Source organism: Phoca vitulina, unplaced genomic scaffold, assembly GCF_004348235.1.
Source record: "Phoca vitulina isolate PV1807 unplaced genomic scaffold, GSC_HSeal_1.0 scaffold17, whole genome shotgun sequence".
NCBI lineage: Eukaryota > Metazoa > Chordata > Mammalia > Carnivora > Phocidae > Phoca > Phoca vitulina.
The window spans coordinates 33,592,603-33,614,181 of NW_022589720.1; the positions used below are offsets into that span (position 1 = coordinate 33,592,603).

The 21,579-nt window shown below is 38.6% G+C and overlaps 1 protein-coding gene across 8 annotated transcripts in view; it reads left to right on the forward strand.

Moving 5' to 3' along the window:
- The window catches only part of ZNF131 (zinc finger protein 131), a 30,569-nt gene extending 19,519 nt beyond the window's left edge, over nt 1–11,050 (forward strand). For 5 of the 8 annotated variants that reach the window (XM_032415279.1, XM_032415282.1, XM_032415281.1 and 2 more), the window contains 3 exons: nt 208–893; nt 7,009–7,139; nt 7,792–11,048. In XM_032415279.1, coding sequence (XP_032271170.1) covers nt 208–893; nt 7,009–7,139; nt 7,792–8,469 — 1,495 coding nt within the window. In that variant the 3' untranslated portion in view covers nt 8,470–11,048. Of the gene's footprint in view, nt 1–207; nt 894–7,008; nt 7,140–7,791 lie in introns of all 8 variants that reach the window. The other 3 variants (XM_032415283.1, XM_032415284.1, XM_032415287.1) reach the window with 2 other exon arrangements.
- Nucleotides 11,051–21,579: the final 10,529 nt, after the last annotated feature.

Genomic DNA, 21,579 nt, shown 5'->3' on the forward strand with positions numbered 1-21,579 from the left:
AAAAATCAATTAAAAAAGTGGGTCTGTTTCTGGACTTTACTCTGTTCCATTAATCTTCATGTCTGTCACCAATACAGCTTTACAGTAAGTCTTCTGATCTTGGTTTTTGCTTTCCCATATAAATTTTACTATGAACTTATCAATTTCTTCCCAAAAGGATTTCCATTGGCTTTATAGATTTTTAAATCCATACGTTATGTATTTCAGGAACAAAGAAAACTCAGCTCCACTAGAGGAAAATACCACAGGAAAAAGTGAGGCAAAAAAAAGAAAGATTGCAGAAACTTCAAATGTTATCACTGAGTCATTGCCCTCTGCAGAATCAGAACCTGTTGAAATTGAGGTGGAGATTGCCGAAGGCACAATTGAAGTGGAAGATGAAGGCATCGAAACGTTGGAGGAAGTGGCTTCTGCCAAGCAGTCCATAAAGTACATTCAAAGCACAGGTTCCTCTGATGAATCCGCCCTGGCACTGTTGGCAGATATTACCAGCAAGTACCGTCAAGGTGATAGAAAAGGGCAGATAAAAGAAGAAGATGGTTGTGCATCTGACCCCACAAGCAAACAGGTAGAAGGTATTGAAATTGTGGAACTTCAGCTGTCACATGTGAAGGACTTGTTCCATTGTGAGAAATGTAACCGTTCATTTAAATTGTTTTACCATTTTAAGGAACACATGAAATCACACTCCACTGAGAGTTTCAAGTGTGAAATATGCAATAAAAGGTATCTTCGGGAGAGCGCATGGAAACAGCACCTCAACTGTTACCACCTCGAAGAAGGTGGAGTCAGTAAGAAGCAAAGAACTGGGAAAAAAATTCACATATGTCAATACTGTGAGAAACAGTTTGACCACTTTGGACATTTTAAAGAGCATCTTCGAAAACATACAGGTAATTAGCAAATCTTTTATGTTAAAAGTATATTTTTCCACATTCACTGCAAATCTGAGTGTCTAATCCTTTCTTTAAATGAGTTACCACAGAAGCCATCCCCCTGTATTTTCTAATATGCAGGCTGAGCTCACATTGTTCTCATGATACTAGTTTATTGAAATATTGATGCTTTAAAAGCAAAATCATATCAGTTTTGAAAGTAGTTGTTACTCTTACACCTTGCCAATTTTTGTGTTTTTAAAAGACATACACAAAACACAGTTTGTGATTATTTACTAAGGATCATAAATTATGAAATCCTAATTATAGAGAAACTTCACTGTTACTATTTTTATATTTCCTGTCTCTCGTTTATACATTACATAGATGTGTACATTTATGAACAATCACTGGCGTGTTTATACCTTTGCATACATTTGGTCACCTGTTTTAATCTGGTAGCTAGGTAGGCATATATGTTCATCTTCCCACACCTCTTCAAGAGCACACAGTGTCAGGACTGATGGACAGCCAGGAGATGAGAAAGCTAAAGCCTTTTACTGCCCTCCTCCTGGGAGCCCCTCTCAGGCATTCAGGAAACGTCCCAGGGAGTCTCACTTTGGGCCTCTGGTCCTTAGAGGCCTGCATCCATCCCCTATGCCTGTTTTTGCCCTGTCAGATTCTCTGTTTTTCCACTTCCCAAGCATTCTTTGCTAAGTCTCCTGTGTCACACACACGAGTTACCAGCTGTGACTTGAATCTTGTGTGTGGGGAGAGCAGTGGATACGGTGTGCTAAGTGTCAGACTCTGGACACTTGTTCCCAGGTTCTTCTGTGTGGTGGCTAAAGCTGTTTAAACTGTTTAATACAGTGAATACAACATAGATATTCCATACTATTTGGAGTCTTTGTCTTTGCTGGAGTTTGGAGAATTTCTAAGAAATTTTTTCATAGATCCTTTGCTGTCCTGAGCTGCTTGCTGCATACTGCTTGAAATTGAGGAAATGGGTAGATTCAGATAAATGGGGTATCCCTCACTTTTAAATGTTTGGTATCAATACTCAGGGACTGAATAAATGCTTGGTATCAATATTTAGTGGTTACATGAAAGAGAATCTCATACTTAAGTCTCTGTATGGATTTAAAAAGCTTTAGGGTACTAGTTTGGGTAACTAATAGGCGTTTATGAAATCTTTTGGGAAAATGCTTTCTGATTTTCAAACATATAGGAATATACCTATTGTATATTTAGAAACTGCGTATAGTAATAGTTTTTGGTCCTTAAATATTCATCTGTTTTAATGTAGATTAGTTTCGCAAAACACTTGCTATATCAGCAGCACATTAAATTAGTAAATAAATATTACTTGGTAACTAGTGTGCTTTGATAAGGGTTTCCAGTATCCTGACAGATAATCAGTCACTTCTATCTTCTAGTAATGTAAAAGTAGAAGCAATTGTCTTCCTTTTTTTTTTTTTTTTTATACATTACCTGGTGACTTACCTGTTGAAAAACAGGCAACACAGACTATTTTAGAAGTTTTAAAATGTGCTTTCCACATCCTATCTTTTGTATTTTGGATTAAACAGCAGAATATAGAGCTAAAGTGTATTGTTGTATGTCTTTATAATTACGTGAGATAATTAAGCAGTTGCTACAAATTATAGAACTAGATGTCCATTGGAAAAACAGTTTAACACATAAAGCAAGCTGAACTTTTGTTGGCATTTAACCTCAATTAACCATACTAGTAATTAGTAACAAGATAGTTGCAGATGTGATAAGTGACTTGGTGAATTCAAGAGGAGCATAAGTAAGTAGTTTTAAATTGTGCTTATGTTAATAAAGAATGGATCATTTCTTGGTTATAACAAACTCAGGGTAAACATAAGGAAACAATCCCATTCCTGTTTCCTATTCTCAAAATTTTGCATACTTTTATTAGTTTAGCGGTTTGGTTTCTTCAGTGTTCTTAAAACATGCACTATAGTCTATGGCTTGATTTGCAAAATTTTGGTTGTTGTCCTCTGAATTATTTTGTTTCCATTTGGAAAATAGTAATGCCAACCTGCTGGGTCATGGAGATAAATGTTAAGAGTCCCTGCCTTCATGGAGCTTACCCTTGTGTTGGGGGAGACAAGCAGGCACAGTCACATGTGATGGGCTAAGGGCTGGTAGATGTCAGCACACAGTCTTATGGGAATGCCTGCCTGGGCTGTTTATTTATGATGGAAGAGACAGGGATGGTTTCCTGGAGCATTCACCCTATAATGACTCCCAAAGGAAAAGGAGTTAGCCAGGACATGGGCATTCCAGGTACAAGAAATGAAGCATGCACAGGCATAGAGGAAAGAGAGACAGACATGTTTGGAGCACTGCTGGTTACTATGGCTGGAGGATTGGGTCCAAGTAGAGGAATGACAGGAGATGTAGCTGGAAGAGTTAGGAAGGCTACCAAGTGGCACGCACTTAGGCATCATGGACAAGGGCAAGGGAGAGAAAGTGCTGGAAGATGAAGCCAAGATCACGTAGTTATTTTCATAAATGTTGTACATGAATTTGGATTTTATCTTGAAAGACTGAGTCATTTAAAGATGTTTAAACCAGGATCAGATTTATGTTTTAGAGGGATGACTGGCAGGATAGATTGGAGTGGGGTGAAACCTCTGAAGTCTAATTAGGAAGCTGTTGGAACAGTCTAAGCAAGAATGAAGAGTTGAGTAAAGGCAGTGATAGTGGAAGAGGGTTAGAGATGTGAATAAAGTAGGTAGAATCATCAGGATTTGGTGACCAGTGAAATATGGGAGTAAGTCTCAGCATTCTGGCTTGGGTGCCTACAGGATTGGAAGTTTATTAACTTATAGAAGGGTAAGCACTTTAGGGGTGGGAGGAGATATCAGACATATTGACAGATTTACCTATGGGACACCTAGTATGAGAGAGAACCTAAAGGTGATCTTTAACCATAACCATGTCTTCAAATGTTACCTGTTTCCCAGAGAGGAGGTATGGAATTAGAAAGAATGTGGGTCTGGAAATCAGAATTAGATTCCAGCTCCAGTTCTGTCATTTGCCAGTATGATGAACTTGACTGGTCACTTTATCTTCAGGCCTCTTTCCTCATCTGTGTAAAAATGGGTAATGATAACCTACTGTATAGGGTTGTGACAAATAAGAGAAAACAGTAAAATGAAGACTGTGCTGTCTACACATCTAAAGTAGAATTAACCTGTTGCTATTTCTAGATTTTATTGGACTTAACTAAGCTAATTTTTTAAATAGCAAAAGCTCAAATGACATAAAAGCTGAAATGACATACAATGATCAGTAGAGAGATTCAGTAGATCTCTCCAGAAGCAACTACTGCCATCATTTTCTTTATTTATCCTTCCCTATCTGTTCTTTGCATTTTTGAGTCACCACAGATGGACACACAGTTTTTTGGGGGAAAAAAACAATGGAGGCATGCAGTACAATGTCATGCCATTTCTCTTAAACTCTTTAAATATGTGAAAATTCAGGAATCTATACTTCCCTCCCCCTCCCCCCCACTGTGGCTGCATGGTGTTTCGGTGTATGGGTATGCCATAATTTACCTATATATATATATATTTTTTTTTTTTTTTAAGATTTTATTTATTCTTTTGAGACAGAGAGAGAGAGAGAGAAAGAGCGTGCATGAGCAGGGGGAGAGGCAGAGGCAGAGGGAGAAGCAGGCTCCCCGCCGAGCCAGGAGCCTGATGTGGGGCTTGATCCCAGGACCCTGGGATCATGACCTGAGCCGAAGGCAGACGCTTAACCATCTGAGCCACCCAGGTGCCCCCATAATTTACCTATATTGATACACATTTAGGTTGTTGCTAGTCTTTTGCTATTACAGACTATGCTGTAATAAGCATACTTGTGCATATATCTTTGTGTATGTGTTCAAGAGCAGAATTGCCAAGTCAAACAATATGTACATTTTAAATCTTGGTATATATCATGAAATTACCATTTAAAGAAGTTATACCAATTTATAGTGAAAAAAATATGCACTACTAAAACCACAAAACTTTTTTATTTAGCAGTATCTCCCAATATTTGAGTTGAAAAGGAGTTTCTGTACCAACAGTAATTCTAGATCATAAGGTCTAATTTTTTCATCTCATGAACATTATACAAAAAATAAATTATTTTTTTTGTCAGGGAAAAAACACAGGGACACCTGGGTGGCTCAGTCGGTTGAACGTCTGCCTTTGGCTCAGTTCATGATCCCAGGGTCCTGGGATCGAGTCCCACATCGTGCTCCTTGCTCAGTGGGGAGCCTGCTTCTCCCTGTGCCTGCCGCTCCCTCTGCTTGTGCATGTACTCTCTCTCTGACAAATAAATAAAATCTTAAAAAAAGAAAAAACACAACTCAAAGTTAATTAACTAGTATGGGGGTCACAACTAGGACCTCATCACTGGGGCCTGTTCTCTGCAAGCATCATGCTCTCCCTTGAATCCTCTCTCTCCTTCCTTTACTCTGACTCTACGTCAGTTAGCCTGCTAGTACTCCCATCCCTCTCCACCTAGCTTATTGCCCCATTTCTGACTTCTCTATCTTATCTTGTCCTCCTTGTATACAGCTTGAATCACTTTTTTTTGCATGCTAAGCATATTCCCTTGGCTTTTGAGCCCACTTGCTCTAAAAAAACCCTTTAAAAAATCCTGGAATTATTGTAGTCATTTGCCTCTCTGTACTCCCTACTGAGGATTTTTGAGGAAAAAATCATATCAGACCTTAAATTAGGCCTTTTGGTGTCTGATTTATATCTCTTTGCCAAAATTGCTATTCTAGACTACTTCAGTCCAATACTCAAGACCCTGCCCACACCCCACCCCAGCAGATGGTATATGTATCATCTGTCAAAACCCTCCATCCTCTTTACTTCCATGCCTTTTTGGAAGAATTTCTGTACTGTTTTCATTGACTTGCCTCTCATCCCTCATAGTCTGGCTTCTAACCCCACCACCGTATCACTCACACTGTTCTCACTAGAATTAGTACAGTCTCCTGTTGTTGTCCTACCTGACATCTCTGTTCAGTTTGGCACTGTTTACTGCCCTCATCTTCCTGAAGTTTCTTGATTTCCCTCTCTTCTGCTTCTGGCTGTTTTGATTCTGTTGTCTTTGCTGCCTCGTTTACCTGGTGTTTTAACTTGCTGTTTCATTGAGTTCTGTCCTTGATTCTGTTATCACATAACATATTTAGAGTTTTAACCACATCAGAGGTTTTTATTACCACCTAAAGTAACTCCTAATCTGTGTATCAGTCCACCCTCTGTTTGGCTTCAGATTAGTCCATATAGCTGTTTACCAGACTTTTCCACTTTGAGTACCTTCGAATCAACAGGTACATAACTAAATTTATAATCTTTCCTAACACACTTTCCGCTCCAAACCTACTTGGATTTCTGTGTTATTTATTCCGGTTGATATTCTAAGCCAGAGATCTGGGAGTCATTACTGATACCTTCCCTCCTTACTCCTCACCCACCATGTTGTTTTATACTTCTGTGCCTCTGCCCAGAATAAACTTCCCTCTTTCCTTCTCTTACTCCATTCCAGGCAGAATACTCTCCTCCTCCCGTGCTGCTGGAGTACATTTTCCATTGCCCTTTATTCTGAAACAGGCCTTCTACGGTACATTGCAGGTGCTCATTTCTATGTATTTCACCTTTGTAAAATACTCTGGCCTGTGGAGTTTTTTAAAAAGGACAGTTTATTTATCATCATCACCTAGCACATGGTCTGGCACGTAGTAAGTGCTCAAAAAATGCTTCTGGATGCATTTCCCCAAAATAGAGATTGATCTTGATTTTTACCTAAGGGAAAATAAACAACTTTTTAAGAATAGCGAAAACATGAAACAGAACGCAGATCCAAATTTTATTTCTTCCTCAAAGCACAAATACAATTATAATAATTACTGAAAACTTATTATTTCCACCTTTAGGAGAGTCTTTTGGATGTGGTGGAAACGTCTGAATTATAAATTCAGATCTTCCTTTCAAGAAGGTGCTATTAGAATTAACCAAAAAGAAAAAAACCTTACTTGCTTTTTCTGTTTTTCTTGATTTGTCAATATAATTTTTTTCTATTGTAATAGGTGAAAAACCTTTTGAATGTCCAAATTGTCATGAACGATTTGCTAGAAATAGCACCCTCAAATGTCACCTGACTGCGTGCCAAACTGGAATAGGGGCAAAAAAGGGAAGAAAGAAGCTTTATGAATGTCAGGTATGTGTGGGTGTATTCTGTCTTTAGCAAAGGAGTGGTCTGTGTTGGAAATCATTAAAAGTGAAGGGTAGCAGAGTATAGAGTAAAAGTATAGAGCTGATAGTTTGAAAATGAGAGTAAAGAACATCACGGTCTTGATTTTAGAAGGAAGATTAGAATAGGGTGTTTTTTTACTCAACCCTAGATGACACCAATTTCAATAAAATTATGTCCTAAATAATAGATAATATGAAACTGTGGTTATTCTTAACCACTGAGCAATTACTAGAATTCGGGAGTGAGGCAGTGGGGGGCTGGCTGACTAGCTGTGATCAGCTCTTCTTCCATGATTAGTGTGTATATAACCCAAATAATGTAATTGTTCTAAATGGTAATGATACTATGGGAGAAATTATAATATTGGTACTTTATATTTTTTGAATTTATGTGACATTTAAACAATGAAGCCAGTGTTAAAATGTTTCCCAGGATGTATTTGTTAGCTACATCAGCTAAAAGATCAAATAAAAGAATTATGAAATCTTAGACCATATTATAAATATCATACATTTTTCAGAAAACTTCAAATTTTTCCTTAAAGAGAATAAATGTATTCATATTTTCTTCAGTTTAAATATTAGTATTGTTAAAACCATATGTTTGGTTATTTCAGGTCTGTAACAGTGTGTTTAACAGCTGGGACCAGTTCAAAGATCATTTGGTAATACACACTGGAGATAAACCCAACCATTGTACTTTATGTGACTTGTGGTTTATGCAAGGAAATGAATTAAGGAGGCATCTCAGTGATACTCACAATATTTCAGAGCGTCTAGTAACCGAAGAAGTTCTTTCGGTAGAAACACGTGTGCAGACTGAACCTGTGACGTCAATGACTATTATAGAACAAGTTGGGAAGGTGCATGTGTTACCATTGCTTCAGGTTCAGGTGGATTCAGCACAAGTGACTGTGGAACAGGTCCATCCAGATCTGCTCCAGGACAGCCAAGTGCATGATTCACACATGAGTGAGCTTCCAGAGCAGGTCCAGGTGAGTTATCTAGAAGTGGGTCGAATTCAGACTGAAGAAGGTACTGAAGTACACGTGGAGGAGCTGCATGTCGAACGGGTAAATCAGATGCCAGTGGAAGTACAGACTGAACTTCTAGAAGCCGACTTGGAACAAGTGACCCCTGAAATCATGAACCAGGAGGAGAGAGAGCCCCCCCAAGCAGATGCTGCTGAGGCTGCCAGGGAAGATCACCAAGATGCTGATGGTTTAGAGACCAAATCAACAGTGGATTCCCAAGCAGGGAATGAGAACAGAACACCTATGCCTGTTTTAGATTGAAATAACAGATGAATATATTTTTAAATTTATGTGTTGGATTTTTGAACTGATGATGGGCAGTGTGACTGTCCTTAGGCTAACAGACAAGTGGACCAAAGTTAAAGTCTTTACTGTTGTGAACTGTTTCTGTTGAAACAAACTGATTTCCCCCCATTTAATGCCACAGAGGAGGGATCTTTCCCATAAGTGAATGGGAAGCTTTGAGAAGTATTATTTCTGGAAACTTAAATGGATTATATTCTTATTATATAGTTGGGTACGAATGTATCTATTTTCATTGTGATAAGGGTTCTCCCTTCTCTCTTTCCCAGGTCATGTCCTTTCTCAGATTTTTTCCATGTTGTAAAATCAAACATAAAATCATTAGAATACAAACTTAATGTATTCTAATGCATGTTAGAAAATTGAATATATAGGAAACACAAGGCTGCATGAAGAAAAGTACATTGTTAAATGTGCAGTTAAATTTTGGCTTCTGGCTTTCTTTAGTTTGAACAACCTTCTTGTCTATACTGATAGTCACAGATGTCATCTCTGCAACAGAAACAGAGTGGTGGTGGCAAAATTTCTAGAATGTAAAAAAAAAAAAAAAAACCCACACCCATGTGCCTTTTCAAAACCAACTAAACTTCTTTAAAGTGTCTCTGGTTCTTTCAAAGTTTGTGTTGTAAGGAGCAATGTAGGTGATGCTATAGTATTTTATGTTTTTGCTTATAATGGCAACTACCAATTCTTTTTCTTGGTAAGTTAGGTTGAGAAATTTCATTTAATGGCAACTGAAGGGCCATTTCCAATTGGGAAAATTCATTTATATCTGTGGTAAACTTTTTTTTTTTTAATGAAAAGTTGCACTAGTATTTTACCACCAGATGAAAAAAAGGTGAGCATCATTTAAAAATTAATGTATTTAAAATAAAGTACAGAGAAAAACATGTATATAATATATCAGGCTTTGTTTTGAATGAATCTTTTCCCCCCGATCCTTAATGTAAAGATCTTGTGCTATAACTTTTAAAGCCATACAAATAAGAGTGCTAAACTGTGGACTTAAAAGTAGGTGTGTAAATATTTTTAATCAGTATTACTTGGAAAATAAAATATAACAACCACATAAAATAAACCAATATGCTATTTTCTTTACCTGTTAAATATTGGGAGATACTTACATTTTTAAAGTAAAGTTTAAAATTATGTGTTCATGACTCTTTTTTTTTTTTTTTTCTTTTTGATTACTAGTGTAGAAGTTGGTTTGTGGTCAGATCTTATTTGTATTAACATGACTGATACATGAATTAAGATCTACAATTCTCAGTATGCACCTCTAATCCCCAAAAATCAGTTCCAAAGAATGGAAGGAGGGAGAGGTTGGCATTTGCAGTTCTTCCATGGTAGGGCACAAAAGCCAATGGAATTTTTAAAATAGAGCCTATTTTTATATACTTTCTCCACTTACTACTAGTATGTTAAATTTAAAAGATCAATTCAGCTTATCCTCATTTGGTAATCCTAATATTAACTGTTTATGAACTGCTCGAACGAGAATGGCTCCCCACAACTGGAGAGGTCATGGATTTAGAGATAACAGGAATAAGAAGTTGAGTTTTTAAGATCAAAAAATTGTATGCAATTGTATGTTCTGCTTGGCCTTGGGTACTTACTACAAAACTTACATATATAGATATACAGATATACTTTCCCCCCTTTGGAGTCAGAGAATACTGATGATAGAGTTAAATTATATTACATGGAATTTTCAGTTTGCCATAAGATGTCCATGTTCCTGAGTTAGTTGTAGTTTAAAAAGAAAAAAAAAATCCCTGACAGATAGTGGTTTCAAGTATGTAAATTACTAGTTAGTATCTAGTGAATTTTGAATGCTGAAAATAGCTCATGATGTGCGCCTTAAGCCAAGGTATGAAGCGAGGTTTATTTTTAAACATAACCTTTCAAGAACTCTGACACAAGGTAGAGATCAGGGACAAAGGCACAAGGAGGTGTTAAAATTAACACTTGAGTTTTCAGATTTGGCAAGGCCTTTCAAAACAGGTTTGAGGGGCAGGTATAGTTTATTTTACTTTCCCCAAAAGGTACAAGGGCACTATCCGTGTACCCTGAATGCCAGTAAATTTGATTGCAGGAGAGGAAAGCTTCCCACTGGTGATAAACCTTACGTTGATTAGCACTTTGCAGAACATTCTACATATAATAAAAACAACTATGAAAAACCACGATGTATATTTAAGTACTGAACTGAATATTTTATTCCTCCCATTTTACTCCAATGGGGTTTTTAGGTCTACAGTGACAGCTGGGCCTTAGAGTGCCAGACACTGGTCATCACAGAAATCCCAAGTGCACTGCAGAACAACAGGAGAGCCTCTTCTGTCTTCCCTACTCCACTGTTCTAACAAACAGCGGTACTTCTATTCTCCACCACCACCTGGGTGTCCAACAAGTCACTTCGGACACCAGCCAGTGTTAGCATAGTCTCTGTAAGTTAAGTGATCAGTACCACAAGACAATAGCCAAAAATGAGGTATCCAGGATACCTGCACTTCTGCCCTGCCAACTACAAATGAGGGGTTCCCACCCTTGTAACGTTCAATACACTAGAACAACTCAGAGGTGAGGGGAGCACTAGTATAGTTTTATTATAAAGGATACAACCCAGGAGCGCCTGGCTGGCTCAGTCAGTAAAGCATGCAACTCTTGATCTCTGGGTTGTAAATTCCAGCCCCACGTTGGGTGTAGGGATTACATTAAAATCATCTCTTAAAAAAAAAAAAAAAACACCCAGGAACAGCCAAATGGAAGAGATGTCCAGGGCAAAGAGAGTGGGCAGAGCTTCCATGACCTCTTGATGCTCCACCCTCCTGCACATGGATGTGTTCACCAACCTGGAAGCTCTCTTAACCCCTTACTTAACCTTGTTTACTAGTTTCATTATCTAGATGTGATTGATGACATCATTGGCCATTAATTATTGAACTCACTCTCCAGCCGTTCCTTCCCTGGATATCTTGGGGTGTGGCTGATCGTTCTAGCCCTCTAATCATGTGGTTGGTTCCTCTGGTGACCAGTGCCAAGATCACCTCATGAGCATAAACTCGGGTACGGACAAAAAGCCTATGACAAAAGACATCACTCAGGAAATTCCAAGGATTTTAAGAGCTCTGTGCCAAGAACCAGGGGCAAGACTGAATACATATTTTTTTTATTATACCACACCTACAATCAGATTCAAAGGAGAACTAAACTGAGCCCTAAGAGGAATACACTTAAAACCCAGAAGTCTTTTGAATATGTATGAAAACAGAAGGCTCTTACAGTCTTACTAGTTTAAAAAGGCTGCCCTCAGGGTCCCTTGGGTCAGTCTGTTAAGTGTCTGCCTTTGGTTCAGGTCATGATCCCAGGGTTCTGGCATTGAGCCCCGCAACGGGCTCTCCGCTCGGAGGAAAGCCTGCTTCTCCCTCTCCCTCTGCCACTCCCCCACGAGCTCGCTCTCTGTCAAATAAATAAAATATTTAAAAAATAAAAAGGCTGCCATCCTCATACACTACTGAAAGTGGGAATATTTTTGTGGAAACAGAAATGCTTGTTTCTGCTACATTCAACTTGAAATTAATCACTTTGTAACTGGAACAAGCCAAAAGTACTGACTGAGGCCTAAATGTAGATAAAGTCTATACCAGAAAATCAAGCCCGTTTTAATGTACATCTTCAATTTAACATGGATTATTTTAAACCCATGACCAGATGGTCATTAACATGTTCACATGGAAACTGTTTTATAACTATGCCATGCAAAATTATAAGGAAATGCCTGACCTTGAAAGCTTAGCCTGATTCTGTTGGAGAAAACTTACTAGCTTCGCATTCATTAGGTTACCACTGTTAGTTACATTAGGAGAGGGGGGAACCTAAGCTCAGAGTTTTTAAGATGTAACGCACTGAGTTGTGTTATGGCTCTTACACGGTTTGTCATAAAAGATTTAAATGAGAAGCAGCAGGAATTAAAACTTAAACCCTCACCACCACCACCAATTAATAGGATCCTTTGTAGTTGGAGGCCTAGAACTGTACTGCTATAAAATGCTAAACACAGAGGCTGCCATTATAAATGTATCCTGACCTTGTGGGGATATCTTAAAATTCCTGTGTTGTATAAACATTACTTCATTAATCCTGTCGACATGATAAATAGGAAGGCAGGCTGTGAATTCAATATTTTTTTCTTCTCACCTTTCCTAAAACCTAATATCACGTAATTATTCACCTGAAGCAATGCCCACCTTGTTGGGCATTGTACCAAAACACAGCCTAGGATAGAAAAATCTCGTGACATAAATAGCATCATTTATGAATCACTTATCATATGCTGAACATTTAACATTTTAATCATCTCAATGACCTCCTGAGGTAAATATAAATGGGGGAAAGTAAGGGATGGAGGAGATGAGAAACCACTGGTAAAGAATGGAGCCAGTATTTGAAACCAGGGAACTGGACTCCACAGACTACAGCCTTGATCACTGAAATACAGTTAACCTTTGTATGAGATCTCTTTGTGGTTGACAACATTGGATTGCACAGAGCAAAAGCTAAACATCTGTTTTCTTTTCGGAATCCACATCAGCCCTTGATGGGGTTTGGGGTGCAGGGAACAGGAGATCAGAAAAGCTGGCAAGATACATGCAGCAAATTGTCTTTTGATGTCTCCTTGCCATCTCCTGGCCCTAAGACACACCATCTAGGCAATGGTTCTCCAACTTAGTGTGCATCAGGATCTTGTTAAAACACACATTGCTAGACTCCCCCTCCCCCACTCTGAGTTGCTGATTCAACTGGCCTGGACTAGGGCCCCCAAAAGTTCATGTTTAATAAGTTCCCAGCTAATACTAACACCCTTAGTCCTGGAACCAGGGTCAATTGGGGAACGAGGGGGATAGGGCACTTCAAAGAAGCACTGATGAGTAGCCAATGGAGTGGACCTTTCTGGTGGTCTCTTTTTTATAGTGTAGCCAGGTGCTACTCTAAAAACATCCTGTTACCTATTGTTCATGTTTATCATTCAAGTAATGGACTGGGCTAAGGCAGCTGTCTTAGGTTTTTTAATTTCAAGCTAGAACATTCTGCTTATTCTCAGTAAATAATTGCTTTTCTGCTTCTAAAATGAAAATGCCACAAAGACAAATGTTAGAGAATAATAAGAAATTAAACACCAAAAAATCAGGGGCGCCTGGGTGGCTCAGGTCGTGATCCCGGGGTCCTGGGATCAAGCCCCACATCAGGCTCCCTGCTCAGCAGGGAGCCTGCTTCTCCCTCTCCCTCTGCCTCTCCCCCTGCTGCTTGTGCTCTCTCTCTCTCTCAAATAAATAAAATCTTAAAAAAATAAAATCTTAAAAAAAAATCAGAATAGTTGACTAGGAATAGTTATGCTTCTTCTGAGTAACCCAAATATACTTTAGACACAAAATGTTAGCTAATATCTGCTGAGAAGTAAATGCCAATATATGAATTCACTTAAGAGACTAGCTGATCATTAGCTATGGTGTTGCGGTCTGGTAGACTGTCTATATTAGGACAGAAACTTGCCTGTGAAATAATAGTTATCTATTAGATACAACTGTGAAATACTATGGAAGGAATACTATGGGTTCAGAACCCTCGTCCAATTAAAATGGTGCCCATTAAAAACTAAGATTCAAACAAACGTAATGTGTCAACTTTATTTTTATAAATTTTCATAAGAGATAATTTTTGCTTAAGTATCAGTGGGCCCAAGGCTCTTAAGCTGTTCTTCATTGCCCAGTTGTAAATAATACACAAAGGCCAGGGCGCCTGGGTGGCTCAGTCGTTAAGCATCTGCCTTCGGCTCAGGTCATGATCCCAGGGTCCTGGGATTGAGTCCCGCATTGGGCTCCCTGCTCGGTAGGGAGCCTGCTTCTCCCTCTCCCTCTGCCTGCCTCTCTGCCTACTTGTGCTCTCTATCTCTGTCAAATAAATAAATAAAAGTCTTTAAAAAATAAATAAATAAATAATACACAAAGGCCAATTATAAGAACATGTTACACTAATTGCTATACGTGGCTGGCTACATAGTTAAGAAAAGTTTGGAGTATAGTTGCTACTATAGTGAGAGTCTCAGGGGCTCAAATTTTATAATGAAAATTTCTCAAGATCACAATTTGTTTTTTTCTTTCTCTTATCTGTTTGTTGTATTTTACCTTTAGGAAGAAAGTTCAATATTGAACATTAGACTAAATGATGAGACAGGAAGATCTGAAGTGAATTAAATAAAGTATCGAGAAAATCGATAGAATTTAAGCTGACTGGCAGAGGGAGAGGTAGTGGCCCCTCAGCCACTGAAATTTGAAACCTCTTTCATTTTGTTTTTGATGTTAAATTATACCTACTCAAGTAAAAGATTCACATATTTTAGGAAGTAAGAAAGTAAAAAATCACTCTAAGACCCATTAACCAGAAATAACTATTGTTAACATTATATGAATACATGAATATCTAGGTCTACACACAGACACACACACACAAAAGAGAGAGAAGGAAGAGGAGGAAGAAGGGGAGAAGAAGAAGAAAAAGAAGACGGAAAAGAAGGAAGAAAAGGAGAAGGAGGGAGAGAGATGTGGGGGATACTTTTTAAAACAACATTGCCATGCTAGTTTTAATTCTTTCAGCTTAATTTTGCTTGAATTTAACAAATAAGCAGAATAAAATAGTAAAGCTCAGATAAATCTTTCTTTACTGCAAGAAATATTAGTTCTTTTTTTTTTAAGATTTTATTTATTTAATTGACAGAGACAGCAAGAGAGGGAACACAAGCAGGGTGGGTGGGAGAGGGAGAAGCAGGCTTCCCGCCAAGCAGGGAGCCCGATGCGGGGCTCGATCCCAGGACCCTGGGATCATGACCTGAGCCGAAGGCAGATGCTTAACCGACTGAGCCACCCAGGTGCCCCAAGTAATATTAGTTCTTAAACGATTCTTAAAGGAGGAGAAGCAAGATGGCAGAGGAGTGGGAGACCTAAATTTCGTCTGGTCCCAGGAATTCAGCTAGATAGGTATCAAACTATTCTGAACACCTACAAACTCAACAGGAGATTGAAGAAAAGAATAGCAGCAACTCTCTGAACAGAAAAGTGACAACTTTCTGGAAGACAAAATGACAAGACAGAAAAACTCACCTCAAAAAAAAGAACAAGAGGAAGTACCGACTGCCAGGGACGTAATCAATATGGACATTAGTAAGATGTCAGAACTAGAGTTCAGAATGACGATTATAAAGATTCTAGCTGGGCTTGAAAAAGCATGGAAGATACTAGAGAATCCCTTCCTGGAGAAATAAAAGAACTAAAATCTAACCAAGTTGAAATCAAAAAGGCTATTAATGAGGTGCAATAAAAAATGGAGGCTCTAACTGCTAGGATAAATGAGGCAGAAGAGAGAATTAGTGATATAGAAGACCAAATGATTGAGAATAAAGAAGCTGAGAAAAAGAGAGATAAACAACTACTGGATCACGAGAGCAGAATTCGAGAGATAAGTGATACCATAAGATGAAACAATATTAGAATAATTGGGATTCCAGAAGAAGAAGAAGAAAGAGAGAGAGGGGCAGAAGGTATAGTGGAGCAAATTATATCAGAGAACTTCCCTAATTTGGGGAAGGAAACAGGCATCAAAATCCAGGAGGCACAGAGAACCCCCCTCAAAATCAATAAAAATAGGTCAACATCCCGACATCTAATAGTAAAACTTACAGTCTCAGAGACAAAGAGAAAATCCTGAAAGCAGCTCGGGACAAGAGGTCTGTAACCTACAATGTTAGAAACATTAGACTGGCACAGACCTATCCACAGAGACCTGGCAGGCCAGAAAGGAGTGGCATGATATATTCAAAGCACTAAATGAGAAAAACATGCAGCCAAGAATACTATATCCAGCTAGGCTGTCACTGAAAATAGAAGGAGAGATAAAAAGCTTCCAGGACAAACAAAAACTAAAAGAATTTGCAAACACCAAACCAGCCCTCCAAGAAATATTGAAAGGGGTCCTCTAAGCAAAGAAAGAGCCTAAAAGTAACATAGACCAGAAAGGAACAGAGACAATATACAATAACAGTCACCTTACAGGCAATACAATGGCACTAAATTCATATCTTTCAGTAGTTACCCTGAATGTAAATGGGCTAAATGTCCCAAACAAAAGACACAGGGTATCAGATTAGATAAAAAAACAAGACCCACCAATATGCTGCCTGCAAGAGACTCATTTTAGACCCAAAGACACCCCCAGATTTAAAGTGAGGGGGTGGAAAACCATTTACCATGCTAATGGACATCAAAAGAAAGCTGGGGTGGCAATCCTTATATCAGACAAATTAGATTTTAAACCAAAGACTATCATAAGAGATGAGGAAGGACACTATATCCTACTTAAAGGGTCTATCCAACAAGAAGATCTAACAATTGTAAATATCTATGCCCCTAACGTGGGAGCAGCCAATTATATAAGCCAATTAATAACAAAATCAGAGAAACACACCAACAATAATACAATAATAGTAGGGGCCTTTAACACCACCCTCACTGAAATGGACAGATCATCTAAGCAAAAGATCAACAAAGAAATAGAGGCTTTAAATGACACACTGGACCAAATGGACTTCGCAGATATATTCAGAACATTCCATCCCAAAGCAACAGAATACACATTCTTCTCTAGTGCCCACGGACATTCTCCAGAATAGATCACATCCTAGGTCACAAATCATGTCTCAACTGGTACCAAAAGATTAGGATCATTCCCTGCATATTTTCGGACCACAACGCTTTGAAACTAGAACTCAATCCTCAAGACTTTCCTCAAAAGGAAAGTTGGAAAGAACTCAAATACATGGAGACTAAAGAGCATCCTACTAAAGAATGAATGGGTCAACCAGGAAATTAAAGAAGAATTTTAAAAATTCATGGAAACCAATGAAAATGAAAACACAACTGTTCAAAATCTTTGGGATGCAGCAAAGGCGGTCCTAAGAGGAAAGTATATAGCAATACAAGCTTTCTCAAGAAACAAAAAAGGTCTCAAATACACAACCCAACCCTACACCTAAAGGAGCTGATAAAGGAGCAAATAAAGCCTAAGCCCAGTAGGTGAAGAGAAATAATAAAGATCAGAGCAGAAATCAATGAAATAGAAACCAAAAGAACAGTAGAACTGATCAACGAAACTAGGAGCTGGTTCTTTGAAAGAATTAATAAGATTGATAAACCCCTGGCCAGGTTTATTAAAAAGAAAAGAGAAACGACCCAAATAAAATTGTGAATGAAAGAGGAGAGATCACAACCAACATCAAAGAAATACAAACAATTTTAAGAACATATTATGAGCAACTATATGCCAGCAAATTAGATAATCTGGAAGAAATGGATGCATTCCTAGAGATGTATAAACTACCAAAACTGAACCAGGAAGAAATAGAAAACCTGAACAGACCCATAACCACTAAGGAAATTGAAGCAGTAATCAAAAATCTCCCAACAAACAAGAGCCCAGGGCCAGATGGCTTCCCAGGGGAATTCTATCAAACATTTAAAGAATTAATACCTATTCTTCTGAAACTGTTCCAAAAAATAGAAATGGAAGGAAAACTTCCAAACTCCCAGAATTACCTTGATCCCAAACCAGACAAAGACCCCATCAAAAAGGAGATTTACAGACCAATATCCCTGATGAACATGGATGCAAAAATTCTCACCAAAATACTAGCCAATAGGATCCAACAGTATATTAAAAGGATTATTTACCACGACCAAGTGGGATTTATCCCTGGGCTGCAAGTTGGTTCAACATCCACAAATCAATCAATGTGATACAATACATTAATAAAAGAAAGAACAAGAACCATATGATCCTCTCAATAGAGACAGAAAAAGCATTTGACAAAATACAGCATCCTTTCTTGATTAAAACTTTTCAGAGTGTAGGGATAGAGGGTACAAACCTCAATATCATAAAAGCCATCTATGAAAAACCCACAGCGAATATCATTCTCAATGGGGAAAAACTGAGAGCTTTTCCCCTAAGGTCAGGAACACGGCAGGGATGTCCACTATCACCACTGCTATTCAACATAGTCCTAGAAGTCTTAGCCTCAGCAATCAGACAACAAAAAGAAATAAAAGGCATCTGAATAGGCAAAGAAGAAGTCAAACTCTCACTCTTTGCAGATGATATGATACTTTATGTGGAAAACCCAAAAGACTCCACCCCAAAACTGCTAGAACTCATACAGGAATTCAGTAAGTGGCAGGATATAAAATCAATGCACAGAAATCAGTTGCATTTCTATACACCAACAACAAGACAGAAGAAAGAGAAATTAAGGAGTCAATCCCATTTACAATTGCACCCAAAACCATAAGATACCTAGGAATAAATCTAACCAAAGAGGCAAAGAATCTGTACTCAGAAAACTATAGAATACTAATGAAAGAAATTGAGGAAGACCCAAAGAAACGGAAAAATGTTCCATGCTCATGGATTGGAAGAACAAATATTGTGAAGATGTCAATGCTACCTAGAGCAATCTACACATTTAATGCAATCCCTATCAAAATACCATCAACTTTTTTCAAAGAAATGGAACAAATAATCCTAAAATTTGTATGGGACCAGAAAAGACCCTGAATAGCCAGAGGAATATTGAAAAAGAAAAGCAAAGCTGGGGGCATCACAATTCCGGACTTCAAGCTCTATTACAAAGCTGTCATCATCAAGACAGTATGGTACTGGCACAAAAACAGACACATAGATCAATGGAACAGAATAGAGAGCCCAGAAACGGACCCTCAACTCTATGGTCAACTAATCTTTGACAAAGCAGGAAAGAATGTCCAATGGAAAAAAGACAGTCTCTTCAACAAATGGTGTTGGGAAAATTGGCCAGCCACATGCAGAAGAATGAAACTGGACCATTTCCTTATACCACACACAAAAATAGACTCAAAATGGATGAAAGACCTAAATGTGAGACAGGAATCTATCAATATCCTAAAGGAGAACACAGACAGCAACCTCTTTGACCTCAGCCGCAGCAACTTCTTCCTAGACACATTGCCAAAGGCAAGGGAAGAAAGGGCAAAAATGAACTATTGGGACTTCATCAAGATAAAAAGCTTTTGCACAGCAAAAGAAACAGTCAACAAAACCAAAAGACAACTGACAGAATGGGAGAAGATATTTGCAAATGACCTAACAGACAAAGGGCTAGTATCCAAAATCTATAAAGAACTTAACAAACCCAACACCCAAAGAACAAATAATCCAATCAAGAAATGGGCAGAAGACATGAACAGACAATTTTCTAAAGAAGACATCCAAATGGCCAACAGACACATGAAAAAGTGTTCAACATCACTCGGCATCAGGGAAATACAAATCAAAACCTCAATGAGATCTCACCTCACACCAGTCAGAATGGCTAAAATTAACAAGTCAGGAAACGACAGATGTTGGCAAGGATGCGGAGAAAGGGGAACCCTCCTACACTGTTGGTGGGAATGCAAGCTGGTACAGCCACTCTGGAAAACAGTATGGAGGTTCCTCAAAAAGTTGAAAATAGAGCTACCCTATGACCCAGCAATTGCACTACTGGGTATTTACCCCAAAGATACAAATGTCATGATCCGAAGGGGTATGAGCACCCCAATGTTTATAGCAGCAATGTCCACAATAGCCAAACTATGGAAAGAGCCAAGATGTCCCTCAACAGATGAATGGATAAAGAAGATGTGGTATACACACACACACACACACACACACACACACACACACACACACACACTGGAATATTATGCAGCCATCAAAAAACACGAAATCTTGCCATTTGCAACAACGTAGATAGAACTATAGGGTATTATGCTAAGCGAAATAAGTCAATCAGAGAAAGACAAGTATCATAAGATCTCACTGATATGATGAATTCTTAATCTCAGGAAACAAACTGAGGGTTGCTGGAGTGGTGGGGGGTGAGAGGGATGGGTTGGGCTGGGTGATGGACATTGGAGAGGGTATTTGCTATGGTGAGCGCTGTGAATTGTGTAAGACTGATGAATCACAGACCTGCATCTCTGAAACAAATAATACACTATATATATATATTTTTTAAAGATTTTTTATTTATTTATTTGAGAGAGAGAGAATAAGAGAGAGCAAACACATGAGAGGGGGGAGGGTCAGAGGGAGAAGCAGACTCCCTGCCGAGCAGGGAGCCCGATGAGGGACTCGATCCAGGGACTCCAGGATCATGACCTGAGCCGAAGGCAGTCGCCTAACCAACTGAGCCACCCAGGCGCCCAATACACTATATGTTTAAAAAAAAAAAAAGAAAAAGATAGTAGGAAGGGAAAAATGAAGGTGGGGGGAATTGGAGGGGGAGAGGAACCATGAGAGACTATGGATTCTGAGAAACAAACTGAGGGTTCTAGAGGGGAGGGTGTGGGGGGATAGGTTAGCCTGGTGATGGGTATTAAGGAGGGCACGTATTGAATGGAGTACTGGGTGTTATACGTATTGAATGGAGTACTGGAGTTCCAATGAATCATGGAACACTACATCAAAAACTAATGATGTAAAAGGCGAAAGATTTATACGATCTGAAGAGAAGTGAGTGCTGTGAATTGCGTAAGACTGTTGAATCACAGACCTGTACCTCTGAAACAAATAATACATTATTTGTTAAAAAAAAGAAGAAGAAGAAGAAGATAGCAGGAAAGGAAGAATGAAGGGGGGGAAATCGGAGGGGTAGACAAACCGTGAGAGACTATGGACTCTCAGAAACAAATTGAGGGTTCTAGAGGGGAGGGGGTGGGGGGCTGGGTTAGCCTGGTGATGAGTATTAAAGAGGGCACATACTGCATGGAGCACTGGGTGTTATACGCAAACAATGAATCATGGAACACTACATCAAAAACTAATGATGTAATGTATGGTGATTAACATAACACAATAAAAAATAAAAAATAAGAACATCTGTAAAAAAAAAACTAATGATGTATGGTGACTAACACAACATAATAAAATTAAATTAAAAAA